The following is a 20,676-nucleotide window of genomic DNA, read 5'->3' as shown; positions in this document are numbered from 1 at the left end:
GGGAGGATGAGTCCACTAATCAAACATGGGGGAGAAGGCTGGAGAGAGAGACAGGGGGGAGTTTACCTCCAGGGGAAATACGAGGTCTAGGAGGGCGGAACTGTCTACTGGAGTAACAGGGAAGAGAGAGATGAGGATGGAGCCATGGGCAAGGGCCAGGTCCAGTCACCTCCGTGCTTAGACCCTCCTGAGAGCTTCCCTGTCCATCTCAGGAAACACTTCATGCAGCTCTATCACGTGGCAGGAGGGGTAGGAGAGAGGAGCCTCCTTATAGTTTGGGGGAACCTGGCTTCCCCACGTCCCTTTTCGGTTTTCACTTCATGCCCTCTACACTTGTGCAGCCATCCTGCATCGCTCTGTCGGCCACCAGCTGTTCCCTCACTCTCTAATCTCGGCTGAGATTCCGGTGGCGTCTCTGGAGTCCCTCCCGTGCCCCCATGGAAGCGTGTCCCACAGTGCGAGGCGATGAATGAATGTCTCCTGGCCTGGAGTGTGAGCACCCTGGGAACAGGACTGTGTGTGGCTCTCTGCTGTGCTCAGGGGGCCTGACACAGTGGGGTGCCCCGTCACCATCTGGGGAGCGATGATGAGAGGCTAAGTCAAGTATAACATGTCATCTCAGGGGACACTTCCTCGGCCGGTCCACTCCTCCGGCAGCTGAAACAATATGGGAAAGGCTGCAGGTGAAGACAGTGAGGGTACCAGCTGACCTGTATACGTTGTTAAAAGAAAAGACAACCTAAGAAAAAGGCGGCAGAAAGGTAACCATAGTTGTCTTTGGCTTGTATCCTGTGGGTATTGTTTCTTCGTTTTACTTTGATGAACTTTCCGAAATTTATTGAATTAATATGACTTGTGCATCAGGAGAGTATTGTATCGAGAAAAGGAGGTTTGGCCCTATCCAAGCAGCTCAGCTGGTCAGAGCCTCCCCCCGAAGGGTAGAGGTTGCCAGTTCGATCCCCGATCAGAGCACGTACAGGAACGGATGGATGTTCCTCTCTTTCTCCCTCCCTCTGTTGCTAAAACCAATAATAATAATAATAATAAAAAGAAGGATATTTGGGGGGCAGCAGGGACTGGGGGGAGCTTGCGGCCTTTACCTTGAGGTGGACGTCGTCCATCAGGGCCAGGAGGAACGTGTAGAGGTTCCCCAGGAACAGGGCGAAGATGCGTCCCAGCTGCCACTTCAGCCCGATGCGTGGGTGGTAGTTCTCCAGGGCGGCGATCGTCTCAAACAGAGGGGGACAGAACATCCCCAGCAGGGACATCACAATTTCCACCTGAGAGAGATCAGCCAAGCTCGGGTTAGAGGCCTCTGCCTGATCAGCATCGTGTGGTTGGCCATCATCTCTGACTCCCCCCCCCCCGCCCCAGGGCCACGTATCACCCCCTTCCTCTGCTTCCGGAGATGCCCAGGGGTCTCCGCAACTTCCTCTGGGGTCCTGGCGAAGGCGCCAACATGTCCTGCGTGGTCAGCAGGCGTCCCACGCCTCATTATTGCTCTGCAACTGGCTGCTGTCAGGGCTGTTGCCACTCGCATTGATTAAAAACAGCGAGCTTGCTCCGGGAAGTGAACGGGTTACCCCCGTGGGGCACTGTTTTGTGTTCTGTGAAGTTGTGAACTAGGTGAGGGTCGCCGTGCTGGCCCTCTTCTCGGAGTCCTGGTCGTGGAAGGGGACAAACAGTAGAGAAACATGGCTGAGAGTGTGGCATTCACAGTCAGCTGTCTGGGTTGGAGCCCTGGCTCTCTCTTACTTGCTGGTTTCCTTACGTAGAAGTCACCGAACTTCTCTGAGCTTCTTCTTGTTTCTTTGTGTGGAAAATGGTGATGGCAGTCCCTGGGAAAGTCCCAAGAGATAATGGGCGTCCATCTTCTAGCCCACAGCCTTGGTGAGTGCGAGGCACTCCATTTTGCCTTCAATTCTGGGAGAAGTCTGACTCTACAACAGAACCTGACCCCCGTAGAACGCTGTCTCTGCCACCAGAACCGCTCACCCAGTGGAGGGTACATTCTTGAGCTGCGGACCCCATGGCAGTTGGTCAGAACTTCTGGACTGGTCCTGGGCCGGTCCTGACCACGCCCCCCCCCCCTCACACTGGCCCCTGACTTGTCTTCTCATCACCTTCAGACCTCCACACCTGTTCGGTTCTTTCCGCGAACAGAACCATCCACCACGGACAGCCCTCTGTTATATGTCTGTCTAACGCTCAGCCTAGTTCCTGCCTCTGTCGCAAACAGGCCCCCTCAGCCCCCCTTCTCTCAAGCTCGCATGGACAGTTCTACCTGCAACGCTTCTGTCACCCACAACATCTTATTTGTTCACGTGATTCCTGCCTGCTGCTGATTGTCCCTTGACTTATTCTCGTCACGCCCGCTTCCTAAGAGCACCGTAATCTGCTCTGGGGCGGAATCCATCTTGGGCATCTTTTGTAAGACTTCCATAGTGACCTCATCTTTTAGATGAGTTCATTGTAAATAGTATGCATCTTTGGGAAAAAAAAAAATTCAATCTGATTATTATTGCCTTTAAACTGTAGCTTTAATCCACTTATATTTATTGTAAACACTAATGTGTTTAATTTTAAAGCTATCTTATTTTATGCTTTATATTTGTCCTAATCGTTCCATATATATATTTTTTCTATCTTTCTTGCTTTGTGGAGAGTAGACACACATTTTTTTCTTTTTTAAAATGTTACTTCTTTTCTTTTTTTAATGGTTTAAATTGTTATTGATTGATTGATTTTAGAGAGAGAAGGGGGGGAGAGAGAGAGAGAGAGAGAGCCACAGACTTATTGTTCCACTTGTTTAGACATTCATTGGTTTGTTCTTGCACGGGCCCTGACTGGGGATCAAATCCACCACCTTGGCGTATTGAGATGATGCTCTAACCAACTGAGCTCTCCAGCCGAGGCCTTAATATTTAATTTATTTAGCTTATGATTCTGCGGGTCAGTATTTGTTTTGGGGCTTAGCTAGGTAGTTCTTCTCCATTTTTGCTGGTCTTGTCTGGATTCATACATGAATCTATGGCCAGCTGATGGCTGATGGCTTCATTTACATGTCCGGTGTTTGACTGGCTATCACCTGAGGTGATGAGCTATACCTGGGCCATGTCTCTCACCAGTCAGCAGGCTAGCCTGGAATTGTTAAAAATCATGGGGGTCTCAGCCCTGGCCGGTTGGCTCAGCGGTAGAGCGTCGGCCTGGCGTGCGGGGGACCTGGGTTCGATTCCCGGCCAGGGCACATAGGAGAAGCATCCATCTGCTTCTCCACCCCTCCCCCTCTCCTTCCTCTCTGTCTCTCTCTTCCCCTCCCGCAGCCAAGGCTCCATTGGAGCAAAGATGGCCCGGGAGCTGGGGATGGCTCCTTGGCCTCTGCCCCAGGCGCTAGAGTGGCTCTGGTTGCGGCAGAGCATCGCCCCCTGGTGGGCAGAGCGTCGCCCCTGGTGGGTGTGCCGGGTGGATCCGGTCGGGCGCATGCGGGAGTCTGTCTGACTGTCTCTCCCCGTTTCCAGCTTCAGGAAAAAAAAAAATCATGGGGGGTCTCAGGGTTCCCAGGGGAGCAAATTCCAATACACAAACACCTGTCAAGTCTGCTTCTATCATGGTAGCTGCTGTCCCATTGGCTAAAGCAAGTCACATGGTCAAAACCAAGTGGATTCAAGGGATTCCATCCACCTCCTCATGGGGCAAGGGTGGGGGTGGGGGGACTAGGAAATCACATGGCAAAGAAATGTGCGTACACAGATGGGCAGAATTTGTAGCCATTTTGCCAACTACTGCAGAGGTCAAATTCCTGAAAGAGACTTCTTTATTCAGTATAATCACAATAAAACCTTACTGTGTTTTATTGTGGCTCTCAATGAGAAAATCACTCGACCAGATGTCAAGGCATGGTATAAAGCCATAGTTCACGAGTGTGTTATTAGTGCAGGGATAGACACGCCGACCAATGGAATAAGAAAGGGGGCCCAGAATCCCAGCCATGCATTCGTCAACACTTGACGAATGGCCTAGGGTACTCAAGAACAGTGAGGAGAGGATCACCTTGTTCACAGCAGGGGTTAAAGGCTATCCTGACTGGCGTGCTACTTAAATCCAGCCACACTGAGCTACAGAAGAAGTCTTATAAAGGGGCACTTTGTGTTCGAGGTGTTTATACGAGTAGACTAGAAAGAGAGATGCAATTTCACTATTTATTTTTACTTAATTTCTTTTTTTTTTAGTTTGAAAATGAGTTTATTAAGGAAGGTTCTTAGGGAGATAACGATGTTTGGTTTGTCACTTAAAAGAGTTCTGTTTCTGCCTGTTGTACAACAGAGGGGAGGGAAGCTTGTGTCTATTGCAGAGGTTCCCAAACTTTTTACACAGGGGGCCAGTTCACTGTCCCTCAGACCGTTGGAGGGCCGGACTATAAAAAAAAAAAACTATGAACAAATCCCTATGCACACTGCACATATCTTATTTTAAAGTAAAAAAAACAAAACGGGAACAAATACAATATTTAAAATAAAGAACAAGTAAGTTTAAATCAACAAACTGACTAGTATTTCAATGGGAACTATGGGTCTGCTTTTGGCTAATGAGATGGTCAATGTCAGGTTCCATATTTGTCACTGCTAGCCGTAACAAGTGATATGACGTGCTTCCGGAGCCGTGCTGCGTGCACCCCGTGTCACCAGAAGTAGTACTGTACGTGAGTGATGCCGCGCTTTCACTGACCACCAATGAAAGAGGTGCCCCTTCTGGAAGTGTGGTGGGGGCTGGATAAATGGCCTCAGGGGGCCGCATGCAGCCCATGGGCCGTAGTTTGGGGACCCCTGGTCTATTGGGTTCTCTGCGAGGGCAGCCCAGGGTGGTCATGTCCGCAAGGCAGGAATAAATAAAACAGGCTCTTCTCTGCTCCTTTTGAACAGTGATGCATAATAAGAGAAGATGGCCATTTTCCTATTAATTCTGTACTACTAGAGCTGGTATTTTCACCACCACGGGCTACAGTGTTCCCTTTATCCCCTTTATTTTTTATTTTATTTATTTATTTATTTATTTATTATTATTATTTTTTTTACAGAGACAGAGAGAGAGTCAGAGTGAGGGATAGACAGGGACAGACAGACAGGAACGGAGAGATGAGAAGCATCAATCATTAGTTTTTCGTTGTGCATTGTGACACCTTGGTTGTTCATTGATTGCTTTCTCATATGTGCCTTGGCCATAGGCCTTCAGCAGACCGAGTAACCCCTTGCTGGAGCCAGCGACCTTGGGTCCAAGCTGGTGAATTTTTTTGCTCAAACCAGATGAGCCCGTGCTCAAACTGGCGACTCGGGGTCTCGAACCTGGGTCTTCTGCATCCCAGTCCAATGCTCTATCCACTGTGCCACCGCCTGCTCAGGCCCTTTATTCCCTTTAATGAGTCCCAGCACCTCTCTCAGTTCTGCCTCATTCATGATAAAACTCCACACATTATCTCAGAACCTGTGTGGACTGAGAGAGCCCCCCCGAAACGGACTCTGTTCCTGGCCCTCCGCGCCAACGCTGAATTCATGGCCTTTACAAACTGAACGAGAACGTGCAGGGCGCGTCGGGGTGACCTGTTTGCAGGGGGTTGACCTGTTTGGGGGGTGACCTGTTTGAGACTGTGTGAGCTCACTGAGGCTTCCCTGGAACGTTACTTCCCAAAGTGGCCTTTCTGTATGACATGCCGTGGCTGAGGAGGAAGAAGCCGTTTTTTCTTATTCAGCCTTGCATGGATGTCCCATAGGAAAGGTGCTTCCCACAGTGCAGGGGACAGAGGTGTCCCCGCGTGAGGTTGTCTACTTTATCCCCTCTTCCCCATAATGTCACTTCTTAAAAACAGGTCTTCAGCCTGACCAGGTGGTGGTGCAGTGGATAGAGCGTCGGACTGGGACGCAGCGGACCCAGGTTCAACACCCCGAGGTCGCCGGCTTGAGCGCAGGATTGCTGGCTTGAGCACGGGAACATAGACATGACCCCATGGTCGCTGGCTTGAGCCCAAAGGTCACTGGCTTGAAGCCTAAGGTTTCTGGCTTGAGCAAGGGTCACTAGCTCTGCTGTAGCCACCCCTTCCCCCCATCAAGGCACATATGAGAAAGCAAGCAATGTACAACTAAGGAGACTAAGGAGCCGCAACAAAGAATTGATACTTCTTATCTCTCTCTCTTCCTGTCTGTCTTCCTATCTGTCTGTCCCTATCTGTCCCTCTCTCTGTCTCTGTTGCAAAAATTAAAATAAAAAACAAAAACAAAAACAAAAAACCCCCCAAAACAGGTCTTCAGCTGAATGACACGGGACCCACGGCATTTCAGTATTTGTCCCTCACATTCCCTTCCTACGGAAAAGCCCTCCTCACCTCATTCCTTTCATACCAGCTGACGTTCTGCATCTTGGAGAACTCCTGGGACCGCTTCACCACAAAGTAGATGAGGTACCCGCTCCCGCACAGGCAGCAGATGATGAGGAAGTTGGCCAGGACGCGGAGGAACCTGGTCAGGTGGACGTTCTCCTCTTTGTTACTCTCTTGCTCATCCACTATGGATTCCTTAAGGGGAGAAAAGGAGGCGTGAATAAATAAGGGAAGGCCAGGAACCCACAGGGACCATTGTTGGGCTCCTCAGAAGATGATTTCCTTTTTTTTTGTTGTTTTTTTTTTTGTATTTTTCTGAAGCTGGAAACGGGGAGAGACAGTCAGACAGACTCCCGCATGCGCCCGACCGGGATCCACCCAGCATGCCCACCAGGGGCGACGCTCTGCCCACCAGCGGGGGATACTCTGCCCCTCCGGGGCGTCGCTCTGCCGCGACCAGAGCCACTCTAGCGCCTGGGGCAGAGGTGAAGGAGCCATCCCTAGCACCCGGGCCATCTTTGCTCCAATGGAGCCTTGGCTGCGGGAGGGGAAGAGAGAGACAGAGAGGAAGGAGGGGGGGTGGAGAAGCAAATGGGCACTTCTCCTATGTGCCCTGGCCAGGAATCGAACCCGGGTCCCCCCGCACGCCAGGCCGACGCTCTACCGCTGAGCCAACCGGCCAGGGCAGAAGATGATTTTCTATACAGTATGTCTGTAAAGTCATGGTGCACTTTTGACTGGTCACAGGAAAGCAACAAAAGACAATAGAAATGTGAAATCTGCACCAAATAAAAGGAAAACCCTCCCAGTTTCTGTAGGATAATGTGGCAGCATGTGCGCATGCGCAGATGATGACGTAACACCGTGTATACAGCGGAGCAGCCCACGGCCATGCCAGTCGAGATGTGGACGGTACAGAGGAAAGTTCAGTGTGTTCTGTGGCTCGCTAAATTTGAATCCGTGACCAGAGTGCAACGTGAATATCGGTGCGTTTACAACGAAGCGCCACGACATTAATCACTTAACACAGAGAATCACAGACGTTATTCACTCTGTTACACCAGACGTCCTTACCCGTGTGTGGCACGAACTTCACTACCGTTTGGATGTGTGTAGAGCAACAAGTGGAGCCCACATCGAACTGCACTGAATAGGTATGAAACCGGGAGAGTTTGCCTTTTATTTGGTGCAGATTTCACATTTCTATCGTCTTTTGTTGCTTTCCTGTGACCGGTCAAAAGTGCACCATGACTTTACGGAGACACTGTGTTTTCATAATAGAAATAACACAGAAGGGGGAGGGCGGTAGGACGCACAGTGGTTCCGTGGAGAACGAGCTCTTTCCCTTTAAAAAAGCACGTATTTTGTTGTTAACTGTTATTCTGGTCCACATACCGACAGAAGCTTAGATGTACTAAATAATGACTCTGGGCCAGCTGAGGCACTAAACACGTCCCATGCAATTTCTTTCTTAATCCCAACAACAAGCCAGTAGAGGAATGACTGTTATTACCCGTGTGGCAGACACTAAAGATCAGAGAAATTTCAGTAACTGGTTAGGAGTATTTTAAATCTATAGACCAAAGAGATCACAGATCGATTCTTCTCATTGGGTCTTCTCCTCCAGAGAGGCTGGCTTACTCCACAGAAGCCTTCTGGCCAAACTTCTTCTCTCAAATCCAGATAGTAACCCTTTTTGGCTTTGCATGTGGTCTCTCTCACAATGCCTCCACTATGGTACTCTAGCGCGACAGCAACCATAGAGAAGATATAAACATGTGGGCATGGCTTTGTTTCCAAAACAAAAAAACTTATCTACCAAAACAGGCAGCGGGCTGGATTCGGACCCTGAGCCATAGTTTGGGGACCTCTTTTCTAATCCATGAGCAAGGTATATATTGCTCCCAAGGACTGGAGGCACCCGAAGTTCCCTCCGGGAAGGGGGAACTGCCTTGGGCAGGCGGCTACCTTGAAGCTGGTGGTGATGGAGGCATACTTGTTGTCTGCCGTCTCTGAGTTCCCGATCAGGTAGTCCCAGCTGGTGAACATCTTGAAGCTGAACGTGAAGGTGTCGCTCTCACCCTCGCCGGTGCTGCCTTGGGTGTTGCTGGCCATTCTGCGGGGTGAGGGGTGGGGGACGGCGGGGGGGGTGTCACAGCACTGCTGTTCTGTCTGCCCGGTTTTGGCGGCGTCATCCTAAGGGAACCTGCACCTGAAGCAACCTTGGGCACAGGGAGCAGACATCTAATGAAGGGAATGAATCAAGCAGGGACACAGGCCAAGACAGATTGGATTTGGGGCGCCTTCCCCCTCCATTCAGAGGCCCCTGTGAGCACACACGGTGTCATTTGTGTGACACGGAGCCTGCAGGATACGGGACACTGAACGTCACTTTCTTCCCCAGTGTCTGTTCTCCTGGGGCTTCACGTGCCTGTCAATGTGTTTTGTTGTTGTTTGTGGGGTTTTTTGTTTGTATTTTTCTGAAGTGAGAAGCGAGGAGGCAGACAGACTCTCGCAAGTGCCCGACTGGGATCCACCCGGCACGCCCACCAGGGGGCAGTGCTCTGTTCATCCGGGGCGCCACTCTGTTGCATCCAGAGCCATTCTAGCGCCTGAGGCAGAGGCCATGGAGCCATCCTTAACGCCCGGGCCAACTTGGCTCCAGTGGAGCCTTGGCTGCAGGAGGGGAAGAGAGAGACAGAGAGGAAGGAGAGGGGGAGGGGTGGAGAAGCAGATGGGCACTTCTCCTGTGTGCCCTGGCCGGGAATTGAACCTGGGATTTCCACACTCCAGGCTGACGTTCTACTGCTGAGCCAACTGGCCAGGGCTTGCCTGTCAATGTTTTATTTTTATTTTTTTATTTATTTATTTTTTTCATTTTTCTGAAGCTGGAAACAGGGAGAGACAGTCAGACAGACTCCCGCATGCGCCCGACCGGGATCCACCCGGCACGCCCACCAGGGGCGGTGCTCTGCCCCCCAGGGGGCGATGCTCTGCCCATCCTGGGCGTCGCCATATTGCGACCAGAGCCACTCCAGCGCCTGAGGCAGAGGCCACAGAGCCATGCCCAGCGCCCGGGCCATCTTTGCTCCAATGGAGCCTTGGCTGCGGGAGGGGAAGAGAGAGACAGAGAGGAAAGCGCGGCGGAGGGGTGGAGAAGCAAATGGGCGCTTCTCCTATGTGCCCTGGCCGGGAATCGAACCCGGGTCCTCCGCACGCTAGGCCGACGCTCTACCACTGAGCCAACCGGCCAGGGCCGCCTGTCAATGTTTTAGAACTCTTTGTTCTCACAGAGGACCATCCCTTTCTAACTTATTTATTTTCTTTGCCAGAAAATGTACTCTTTTTTTTTTTTCTGATATAAAATCCAATAAACTTGAGGCAGTAGGTACTGCACCCAGGTAACATGTACGTCTTTTTCCTTCCCTTTTAAAAGATCTTATTTATCGATTTTACAGAGAGAAGGGGGAACGAGAAGTATTAACTCATAGTTGCTTCACTTTAGTTGTTCCTTGGTTGCTTGTCGTATGAGCCTTGACCTGGACAAGCCCAGGGTTTCGAACCGGCGACCTCAGTGTTCCAGGCCAACGCTCTACCCACTGCGCCACCGCAGGTCAGGCATGTATGTCCTTTCCTTAAAGTAAGCTTGGTTGAAAACATCTTCAACCTGCCTTGTTACCCACCCATCTCATCCTATCCTTCACTTCTCTGCGGCACTCTCTCCCAAGAGGCCCGCTGTGTGTGGCCATCACAGAACCCCAAGCACGGGCTCTCTCGGTGTGGAGGAGGGGTGCAGCGGGGGGGGTGCCCCTCTCTAACTCTATTTTACGTGTTGGGATTTGGGATTTGTTATTGCAGGGGCTTGGTTGGCTTTAGTTGCCTCTTTGGTCCATTAGGAAAACATTCCGTAGCCTTTTACGCATCTGGGATAAATAGCAGAGAAAAACATAACATGAGGCTAGGAATGAAACCAAGCCCGTCCCCTTGTTTGCTTTTTTGTCTGTTTGTTTCTTTGTTTGTTTTTCTTGTTGCTTGATAGAGCTGGGCAGCTAAGTGTCAACCTCATGATGACTGCTGCTTGCTGGGTGGGTGGGCTGTCACGAGCACTTCTCCCCTGGAGATGACGCAGTAGAAAGCCAAGCTGGGCTCGCGCATGGCCCTTGCAAAAGGTCTCGCCGTGCGGCGGGGGGTTCTCTGCTCCTCTCCTGCAGACACAGCTGCCCCTGCTCTCCCAAGAGAGGTGGCCCTATGTGGCCCTGCTGAAGGGTGGCGAGCCCTGGTGTTCAGCTGTGGGCAGGAGACTGGGTCACCCCGCCCTGCACCAGTCTTGATGAAGAAGAAGGCAATTCATGGGGTGGGTCAGATTTTTCTTTGGAAAGTTGAATTAAAAACCACAGACCTGCCGGACCAGGCAGTGGTACAGTGGACTGAGTGTCGGACTGGGATGCGAAGGACCCAGGTTCAAAACCCCAAGGTTGCTGGCTTGAGCATGGGCTCATCTGGGCTTGAGCATGGGGTCGCTGGCTTGAGTGTAGGATTATAGACATGGCCCTATGGTCACTGGCTTAAGCCCAAAGGTCACTGGCTTGAAGGCTAAGGTTGCTGGCTTGAGCCCAAGGCTGCTGGCTTGAGCCCAGGGTTGCTGGCTTGAGCCCAAGGTTGCTGGTTTGACCGAGGGGTGACTCGCTATGCTGTAGCCCCCCCCCCCGCCCCGGTCAAGGCACCTGTGAGAAAGCAATCAATGAACAACTAAGGTGCCAAAATGAAGAATTAATGCTTGTCATCTCTCTCCTTTCCTGTCAGTCTGTCCCTCACTCTGTCTCTGTTACAAAATAAATAAATAATAAAAGAACCACAGACCTAATTAAGACCCCATTAAGAACCAAGTCCTTTTCTAACCACTGAGACAGGGAGAGTTGGGGTCAGTGAGGATACCACAGCTTGTCAGAGCCACATGCATTCATTTAGGCTTACTGTTTATACCCCCATAAGTACCAGGCTGGGTTCTCACATGCAAGCTCCGAATTATAGAGGAACAGGACAGCTTCTCTGAGAAAATTGAGCTTTGAGGAAAGCAAAAAACAGATCTTGCAAACTTCTCTAGTCTGACCTTACCAGGTACCATACAACCCACAAGGGCATTTTTGACACTTTCTGGGTCTCACTAGGATAGACGTTTCTTACCTCAGGGACTTTGCACGGGCTCCTCTTTTGTCTCAAATGCCCTGCCCAGACATTCAGCATGGCCAGTTGTCTTAACCTCATCTAAAGGAGTTTTTATCCCATTTCCCAGAACTTCCCACATCACCCTATATGTCTTTTATACCACATACAAATCATACAGCAATCTGTGTTTGCTTTTTCTCTCTCTCTCTCTCTCTCTCTCTCTCTCTCTCTCTCTCTAAATCCCCCACGAGAAGGTAAGTGGGCACAGAGTAGCCACAGGAGTGGGATGCTTGTATGAAGAAAGTTAAAAGTCGGTAAGTAAGATGGTCATACTTACGATCTAATGACAATCATCAGGCTATAGCCGAACACGCTGACCCCCACCATAAAGTAAGCCATGGGCAATCTGTACCTCAGCCACCCGATGGTCCTCTGGTCGTTGTAGTAGCCGTAGAAGAGAGCCGAGTATTTAATGTAGCCCTGTGGGACAGCAAACCCAAAGGCTCTGGGTTTGTAAGCTCGGCGAAGCCACCAGACACTTCCACTCTCCCGGGCATTTCTTTCCCAGGGGTTTAGCGGGAGTCTGAGGGGAGGAAGGAAGAGTTCTGGGTGCTCTTGTCCTTCCCTTCACTTCCCCCAGTTGCTCCCAAGTCTCCCCATGTCTCCCTCGGTGTCCTCTCTCCATTCTCTCTATCTCTCCATTAGATACAGGATGGAGAGGAGAGTGTGGTTGGGATGAAACTAGAGATAAGGCGTGGTGTGTATGTGTCCGCGTGCACAAACAGCTCCAAAACCTCAGCCAGAGCGAAGGCAGGGAGGGAGGCACCGAAAGTGGGTGATGCGTTCGGGGACCTCCCCCAAACTTGGTAACACTGGGGCACGAGGTGTGAGGTCTCAGACAGACCAGGGACTGGAGAAGTGGGGAACAGCTGCGTCAGGAATAGTTCTTTTTTTTTTTTTTTGCAAACCCAGTTTGGAACACTGGATTCATCCTTCCTTTTGGGGACGAGAATAAGTGACTATCAGAGGCGAGGGGTGACAGGGTCAGGTTCGCGTTGTACAAAGGTCACTCTGGCAGTAAAGGGAGTCAAGATTGTAGGAGCCCAGCCGCGTTGGGGAGCAGAGGCCGAAGGTTTAGACAGTATTCCTGGTCCAGCGGGGCGTATTCAAAGGAGAGGTAAGGTGTGTGGGGGTGATAAAATGGGGACCAATATGAGAGATGCTTCGGAGATAGGCTCGGACTTAGTGATTGGTTGGACGTGGGGGCGGCGGTGGGTAAGAGGGAGACGTGGGGGTGACTTTCAGGTTTCAGCCGTGAGTGGTGGGAGGAACGGTTGGTTCCAATAAAGGAGATGGGAAAAGACGTGGGTTTGGTTAAACAGATGTGGGGACTGATGGAGCCACGGGACATTCCCTTGACGATGCCGTGCGTGCGACACCGCGGGGAAGGCAGCAGTCGCCGTCGCTGTGGGGGTCTCCACGTGGGGATGGGGAGAGAAAGCCAGATCGCGAGACCCACTGACACTGGTCTGGCAGCAGGAGGGAGCAGTGTTCTCGCGGGGACTCACACCCATCCATCAGGGCACACGTGTGCCCGGGAAGAGGCGCCAGAGGAGGGGACTGAGGAAGACAGAGTTTAGCCGACTCCTTCTGCACTGCGCTGGGATTCTATTTGACTAAGGCACTGTTTTGTTTTTTTTTCAAGAACACAAGGCAACGTGTCTCGCGTATCCACGCGACGTTGGGACCTCACGCTCATGAAACCGAAGTGCGTCGGCAGGCTGGCGAGGATGGTACCTCAAAATCCCAGAGGACGGCGAAATCCATGGCTTTTTCTTCCTCTGCCCGAGGCACCGTCTTCCTGGGGATACTTCCATAGGGCATGCCCATCAGGACCTGCGCGGGGACGGGAGATTCCGTGTGGAGACTTTCCCGCTCAGACAGCCTTTCATAGGGACCAGAGGCGCCTTTGCACCAAGGTCCTAGGCCGGCCCTCCGGAGACTGGGAACCTCATTCACCAAACTTCCTGGGCAACTTTGCCCCAGTTACTGGTTCTTTCTTTGTCTCTCCATTCCTCATTTCTAGGGAAGAATCTACCTATATCCACAATAGGGTTATATTTCAAAGAATAGTGAGGAACCTTTTTTTTTTTTTGTATTTTTTTCTGAAGTTGGAAACGGGGAGGCAGTCAGACAGACTCCCGCATGCGCCCTACTGGGATCCACCCAACATGCCCACCAGGGGGCGATGCTCTGCCCATCTGGGGTGTTGCTCTGTTGCAACCAGAGCCATTCTAGCGCCTGAGGCAGAGGCCAAGGAGCCGTCCTCAGCGCCTGAGCTAACTTTGCTCCAGTGGAGCCTTGGCTGCGGGAGGGGAAGAGAGAGACAGAGAGGAAGGAGAGGGGAGGGTGGAGAAGCAGATGGGCGCTTCTCCTGTGTACCCTGGCCCGGGAATCGAACCTGGGACTCCTGCATGGCAGGCCGACGCTCTACCACTGAGCAAACCAGCCAGGACCTGAATAGTAAGGAACCTTATTCAAACCCATGATTTTGGGGGGGGGTAGTGAATTATAATATAATATGTTCTATCCCTCTCCCCCCCCCCAGGGTAAAAGACAAAAAAGCTGACTGAGCTATTAATTCTCCACTGATCTTAAAGTAAAATGAGAAGTAAAAAATTGTAGGGTCCGCCTCTTCATTCACACACACAAACATTTTGGTTTCCCTTTTTTTTTTTTTTTTACTGAGCCATCCAGGCAATTGAGGTGAATATAGAATTTAAAATGAATGACTGTTTTTTTATAAAACAGAGAATATTTAATATTTATATAAATGACGATGGTGGTCATGATAAGCCTTAACACTCTCCAAATATATACAGAGTTCTTTTTTTTTTTTTTAAGATTTCATTTATTCATTTTTAGAGAGGAGAAAGAGAGAGAGAGAGAGAGAAGGGGGGAGGAGCAGGAAGCATCAACTCCCATAGATCCCTTGACCGGGCAAGCCCAGGGTTTTGAACCGGCGACCTCAGCATTCCAGGTCGACGCATTATCCACTGCGCCACCACGGGTCAGGCCGTACAGAGTTCTTTTCTTACCTCTGGGATTATGACTAGACCAAATATTAAGCCAAAAAGGACAAGGTTAACGCCATACATCCACCGGAGGAAGATGAAATAGGACGCCACAGAGGACCCAAAGTGACCTGCGGGGAGGGAAGATGGCAGGTGTAAAGGTGGTGGGAGGAGGGAGCTAACACTGCCGGGCGCTTTCTGTGGGCGCTGGGTCCCATTTGCACATCAGTCTGTGGAATGGACATCCTGTCCTCCATTTCATTTTTCCAAGTAAATCAGCCGCGGCTCCCGGGCTGAACGGATGTGCCTCACCTCCTCCCCCCACCCCATCAGAAAGTGAAGAAACGCAATGGAGTCTGGGTCTAGCTAGCCCACAGCCCCTCCTTTTCCCTAACACAGCGGGACCTGCAAGATCATCGAGTCAGACGGCCGGTCGAGACCGCCATCCCAGCCCTTGGACCACTAACTCTTCAGTAAGCCGGCTGGACACGGCGAGGCCCACATACTCACTCTCAATGTCCTTGATCTTCATTTCCCAGGGAATACACTGCGTCCTGACATTACCGAAGTCTCTCTTAAACTTGACCCATTTCTGAAAGTAAACAGGTAACAAAGACCCTCAGTTCACGAACACGCTGCTGCTCTGGGGCCTGGAGGGGCATGTTGTAGACCTTGACCTGTCACCCCGAGGTGGCCCGGTGGGTGAGCCTGCTATCTCCGAGGCCACGAACCCGGGGCGGCCAGAGGTGGAGGTTAAATCCTCACTTTCAGTCAGGTGTGGAGGGAGAGAGAGATGCCAGGGAAACACGACACCTTGTGTGTCTCCACGGTTCTGACAGTTTATCTACGAATTTAGAAACTTTGTGTCTCATTCTGGTTTAGGGGCTCAAATGGGTTAGCAGCTTCCGATACAACTTTCTTTACCTTACAACATAAATTTAGGGGGGGAGAGGAAGAAAAGGAATCTCACGATGCTCACACCCACGCTTGGCAGACAGCCACGTGCCTACATCTGACAGGAATTGTTGCTACAAGGCTGGGAGACCCCGCAGAGGCCTCAGCCTGTGGCTCCCCGTTCTTCTCCTGGTCAAACAATAGCCTGCTTGGGTCCCTCCCCCTCCCCCCGAAAAAATATATTAGGAAGCCATCATGCCCCTTTCTACAACCTTGTCCCAGCTCCAACACTCAGAGTTTGTACCAATCAGAAACCCGAGTAGCTGCCTGTCTGTCGGCGGGGTGAAATTGTAACAAAACCCTTTGGGGTGGGGGGGGCGGCTGCTTTCCAACCACACCAACCCCCTGGAAATAAACCCGTTTGGCATATTAAACATTCGTAGACGAACAGCAAAGAGGTTAGTATGGAGAAGAGCCTAAGATCAGTTTCTGTTATTGCGAAGGTCTCCTAAGAACTTGCTCACGAAGGAAGCGAGGTTTTTCCCCTTGTAGAGTCACTCAGGATGAAAGGGCGAGGAAATCAGACAGGTTTCCAGACCGGAAGGTTTGACCTCGTCCTAACGGGGTGACCACTGAGTAAAGAAGGAAACCACCTGTCAGAAGAGGGACGTGTCCGCCGGTGCAAAGGAGAGGAGGGGGCCGTCAGCACAAGACGGGCTGATGGTAATGCACAGCTGTCCCTCAGACAGGACGGGAGGGACGCGGGGAATGGCAGGTGGTGGACACTAGACACTTCGGTCCCATTGCTTCATCTGCTTTGCTTAGTTCTCATTCTGTCCTTAAAAGTCACCTTTGGGCCCTGGCCGGTTGGCTCAGCGGTAGAGCATCGGCCTGGCGTGCGGGGGACCCGGGTTCGATTCCCGGCCAGGGCACACAGGAGAAGCGCCTATTTGCTTCTCCACCCCCCCCTCCTTCCTCTCTGTTTCTCTCTTCCCCTCCCGCAGCCAAGGCTCCATTGGAGCAAAGATGGCCCGGGCGCTGGGGATGGCTCCTTGGCCTCTGCCCCAGGCGCTAGAGTGGCTCTGGTCGTGGCAGAGCGACGCCACGGAGGGGCAGAGCATTGCCCCCTGGTGGGCGTGCCGGGTGGATCCCGGTCGGGCACATGCGGGAGTCTGTCTGACTGTTTCTTCCCGTTTCCAGCTTCAGAAAAAAAAAAATACAAAAAAAAAAAAAAGTCACCTTTGGCCGATTTGGCTTCCCCCGCAGGTCTGCCCGTTAAGGGAAGCGCTCGCCCTGAATGTTTTGGTTTTTGTGGCGGGAATTTTTCATTGCAAAGAACAGATCGGGATGGGGATGACGGGGTAGCCTTCTGTAGAACGGATGCTGCTAAAAAAAACCCAAACATCAGAGGCGTTGCTGATGCAGAGTTCTCGCATCAGCTAGCTATTTCTCCTTGTAAATTAATAATCTGGTGTCTGGTTTTATGTATCCATCTCATAAGCTTTATTCATGTGAGTCCTCCCTGTCAGGATGGATCTCCTGTCAGGGTGCTGATAACATCAGTACAAAATACAGGCTTGCAAGGCTGAGGCCAGCGGGGATAATGAGCCTGCCAAGCGGGGGGCCCTGGAGACAGAGCCTGCCAGTTGGTCACCTGGCAACCGGTCACCTGGCAACCGTCTGACAGCCCCGCAAGGCCACGGACATCTCTGATACCCTGGCGGTGGAGCAGAGGCAGCGGCGGGGTGGGGGTGGGGCCGAGAAGCTCTGCATTGAGGCTCTGGCCCTTCACTGGCTTAGAGAATCAGAAAGCTGGGTGGGGGACAGGGGCAGGAGAAGACCGCCACAGCCCCCCACCACCACCCCACGGAGCTGGGACGGGGTGACTGATTGTGCCTGTCATCCTGTTCTCCAGCCACCTAGGAAACATGATTGCAAATAGCGGTTGAACCAGACACGGACACGCCATGTACGTCCCGTCTGTGGCTGACGTCTGGATGGGTAAGCGCGAGCGAGGGGGCCTGGGAACTCAGTCCTGTAGAAAACAGGACACCGCCCCTTGACATTTGGGGGAGGCAGTTCCTCCAGAACACATGGGGTACATTTTGAGAAAGGGTTTCAGCCTTCTTAATAGGACGCAGAAGAAATATGGCTTCTCGAAGAAAGGCATAAAAACCTGAGGTATAAAAGAAGATAGGTATATAGCGTCGAAGGCTTACCAGGTAGCCAAAAGTCCAGTCATGGAGTGAAAAGAAACATTATTTCACTCAGAAGGAAATTGATGACGTGATCTCGAGAATAAAGCCGAGACACTTCAAGGCAAAGGAAGAGGACACAGGATCAATAACCACGAGGGAAGATCAATGCGGAGGACAGAGGACGGGCAGGAACCCTTTTCTAAGGATGGAGCTCCACCTATCTGAATAGGAACATGACTGAGCAAAATCATTTCTCAAAGCCAGGGGTCCCCAAACTACGGCCCGCGGGCCGCATGCGGCCCCCTGAGGCCATTTATCCGGCCCCCGCCGCACTTCCGGAAGGGGCACCTGTTTCATTGGTGGTCAGTGAGAGGAGCATAGTTCCCATTGAAATATTGGTCAGTTTGTTGATTGAAATTTACTTGTTCTTTTATTTTAAATATTGTATTTGTTCCCGTTTTGTTTTTTTACTTTAAAATAAGATATGTGCAGTGTGCACAGGGATTTGTTCATAGTTTTTTTTTTATAGTCCGGCCCTCCAACAGTCTGAGGGACAGTGAACTGGCCCCCTGTGTAAAAAGTTTGGGGACCCCTGCTCAAAGCCATAGTGGGATGGGAGAGCACACTCCTCTGGGAAAGGGAAGATCTGAGCGTGCAGTTGTTAAGTGGTAAATAGCTTCTAGATAAAATTAATAAAAGGACCCATCGATAGCTGTCGAACAATTAAAACTGGAAACGGAGAAAAAGAATAATATCAGGAACACACACAAAAAATTCAAACCCAATATACATAAAAAATCACCACAAAAATGATGGGGCAACCATCTGCAACTGGCTGGTAAGACAGAGGAAGATCTCGTAAAATAATCAAGTGTTGGGAAGGATGTAAAAGTATCAAAGTGGCCCCAAGAAAAAGCCAAAACTGGAATGCACCAACCACTAGGGCAGGGGTTGGGAACATTTTTGGCTGAGAGAGCCATGAACGCCACATATTTTAAAATGTAATTCCGTGAGAGCCATACAACCACCTGTGTACATTATGCATTAGCCAATAAAAATTTGGTGTTGTCCCGGAGGACAGCTGTGATTGGCTCCAGCCACCGGCAACCATGAACAGGAGCGGTAAGAAATGAATGGATTGTAATACATGAATGTTTTATATTTTTAACGTTATTATTTTTTTATTAAAGATTTGTCTGCGAGCCAGATGCAGCCATCAAAAGAGCCACATCTGGCTCGTGAGCCATAGGTTCACAATCCCTGTACTAGGGCATACTAAAAAAAAAAAAAAAAAAAAAAAAAAGAAAGACAAGACCCATGTAACACTATAAAAATGGGTGGTTCGTCCAACAATGTTCAGGGATTGGAAGATAAGATCCCAGCTAACGTTAATGTTATGAGTCGAGGTCTTGCCAGAGAGGAAGCAAGTTTCAAATAGACGGACACCTCCGCACGAGGTGGGATACGGCTGGGTCCCTCCCCTGGACGAACGGGGATGGTCCAGCGGGCCTCGCGCTCGCTCATGACTGGGGCGGGGGAGGGCTGGACACCCGCAGCCGGGCTGGCAGGGGCCTGCGAGGGTCACCCAGACCCGCAAGCCCGCAGCCTCTGCGCCACGCACCTTGGTCATCAGCATCTTGTAGGCGTAGAGTCGCCGGCCCTTCCCCTTCCCCAGGGCTCCCTCGTACCGCTCCACGAATTCTTGGGCCTCCCTGGTTAGAAAAAACAAAACAATAAAGGGTGAGGTCAGGAATTCGATGAACACCCGGGCCCAAAGACGTCGAAACCACTCACACGAGGGTTCTTTGTGGCTGACGTTGTGTGTAATGTAGGATCCATGAAGGAAGGGCTGCTGTCATTGTTTCTTTCTTTCTTTTTTTTAAAGAGACAGAGAGTGAGTCAGAGAGAGGGATAGACAGGGACAGGCAGACAGGAACGGAGAGAGATGAGAAGCATCAATCATTAGTTTTTCATTGCGCGTTGCAACACTTGAGTTCATTGATTGCTCTCTCATATGTGCCTTGACCGCAGGCCCTCAGCAGACCAAGCAGCCCCTTGCTGGAGCCAGCGACCTTGAGTTCAAGCTGGTGGGCTTTTTGCTCAAACCAGATGAGCCCATGCTCAAGCTGGCGACCTCAGGGTCGCGAACCTGGGTCCTCTGCATCCCAGTCCGACGCTCTATCCACTGCGCCACTGCCTGGTTAGGCATCATTATTTCTTTTGTCCCCCAATTTCCCAAATGCCAGCCTAGTGCATGGCCCAGGGTAGTCACCTGTAGGCAGAATTTTGGCTCCCCATGACTCATGAAGGGCAAAAGGGGTTTTGCAGAGGTGCTGTATCAGGAAGGGCCCTTGAAACAGAGGAGGGAGGCCTGACCAGGTGGCGCAGTGGATAGCGTCACACATGAAAGACCCGGGTTCGAAACCCCCGAGGTCACCGGCTTCAGCGCGGGTTCGTCTGGTTTGAGCAAGGCTCACCAGCTTGAGCCCAAGGTCGCTGGCTCGAGCAAGGGGTCACTCGGTCCGCTGGAGCCCCCCCCACCCCCGTCAAGGCACATATGAAAAAGCAATCAATGGACAATTAAGGAGCCGCAACAAAGAATTAATGCTTCTCATCTTTCTTCCGTCCTGTCTGTCTGTCCCTATCTGTCCCTCTCTCTCTGTCTCTGTCACAAAAAGAAAAGCAGAGGAAGGAGGCAGCAGACTCAGAGGGCAGTGCGGCAGAAGGAAACATCAAGAAAATGAGAAGCAGGGGGACCCCTGACACCCTGTGGTGGGGGCCCCCATGTGAGAAGCAAAAGGAAACGAATTCTGCCCAAACCCAATGAGCTGGGAAGAGGACCAGAGCCTCCGATGGGAACCGCAGCCCTCCTGGCGCCTTTATATTTTAGCCCAGGGAGACCCTGAGCAGAGAACGCAGCCAGGCCGGGCCGCACCTCCCCACGACAGAACCGGGCGTTACAGCATGCAGCAGAAAA

At 51.4% G+C, this 20,676-nt stretch overlaps 1 protein-coding gene across 1 annotated transcript in view; it reads right to left on the bottom strand.

Annotated features, from left to right (window-relative positions):
• TMC2 (transmembrane channel like 2) overlaps positions 1-20,676 on the bottom strand; it is a 60,302-nt gene that overhangs the window by 22,974 nt on the left and 16,652 nt on the right. Inside the window, exons 8-15 of the mRNA XM_066237592.1 lie at positions 19,321-19,411; positions 15,118-15,199; positions 14,632-14,738; positions 13,331-13,429; positions 11,871-12,013; positions 8,336-8,483; positions 6,374-6,562; positions 1,101-1,280 (exon numbers count right to left, since the gene is read on the bottom strand). Of these exons, the coding sequence (XP_066093689.1) occupies positions 1,101-1,280; positions 6,374-6,562; positions 8,336-8,483; positions 11,871-12,013; positions 13,331-13,429; positions 14,632-14,738; positions 15,118-15,199; positions 19,321-19,411 (1,039 nt within the window). The remainder of the gene's footprint in view (positions 1-1,100; positions 1,281-6,373; positions 6,563-8,335; positions 8,484-11,870; positions 12,014-13,330; positions 13,430-14,631; positions 14,739-15,117; positions 15,200-19,320; positions 19,412-20,676) is intronic.

This window comes from Saccopteryx bilineata, chromosome 6, assembly GCF_036850765.1.
Source record: "Saccopteryx bilineata isolate mSacBil1 chromosome 6, mSacBil1_pri_phased_curated, whole genome shotgun sequence".
Lineage (NCBI taxonomy): Eukaryota > Metazoa > Chordata > Mammalia > Chiroptera > Emballonuridae > Saccopteryx > Saccopteryx bilineata.
This window is presented reverse-complemented; position numbering and strand designations above follow the sequence as displayed.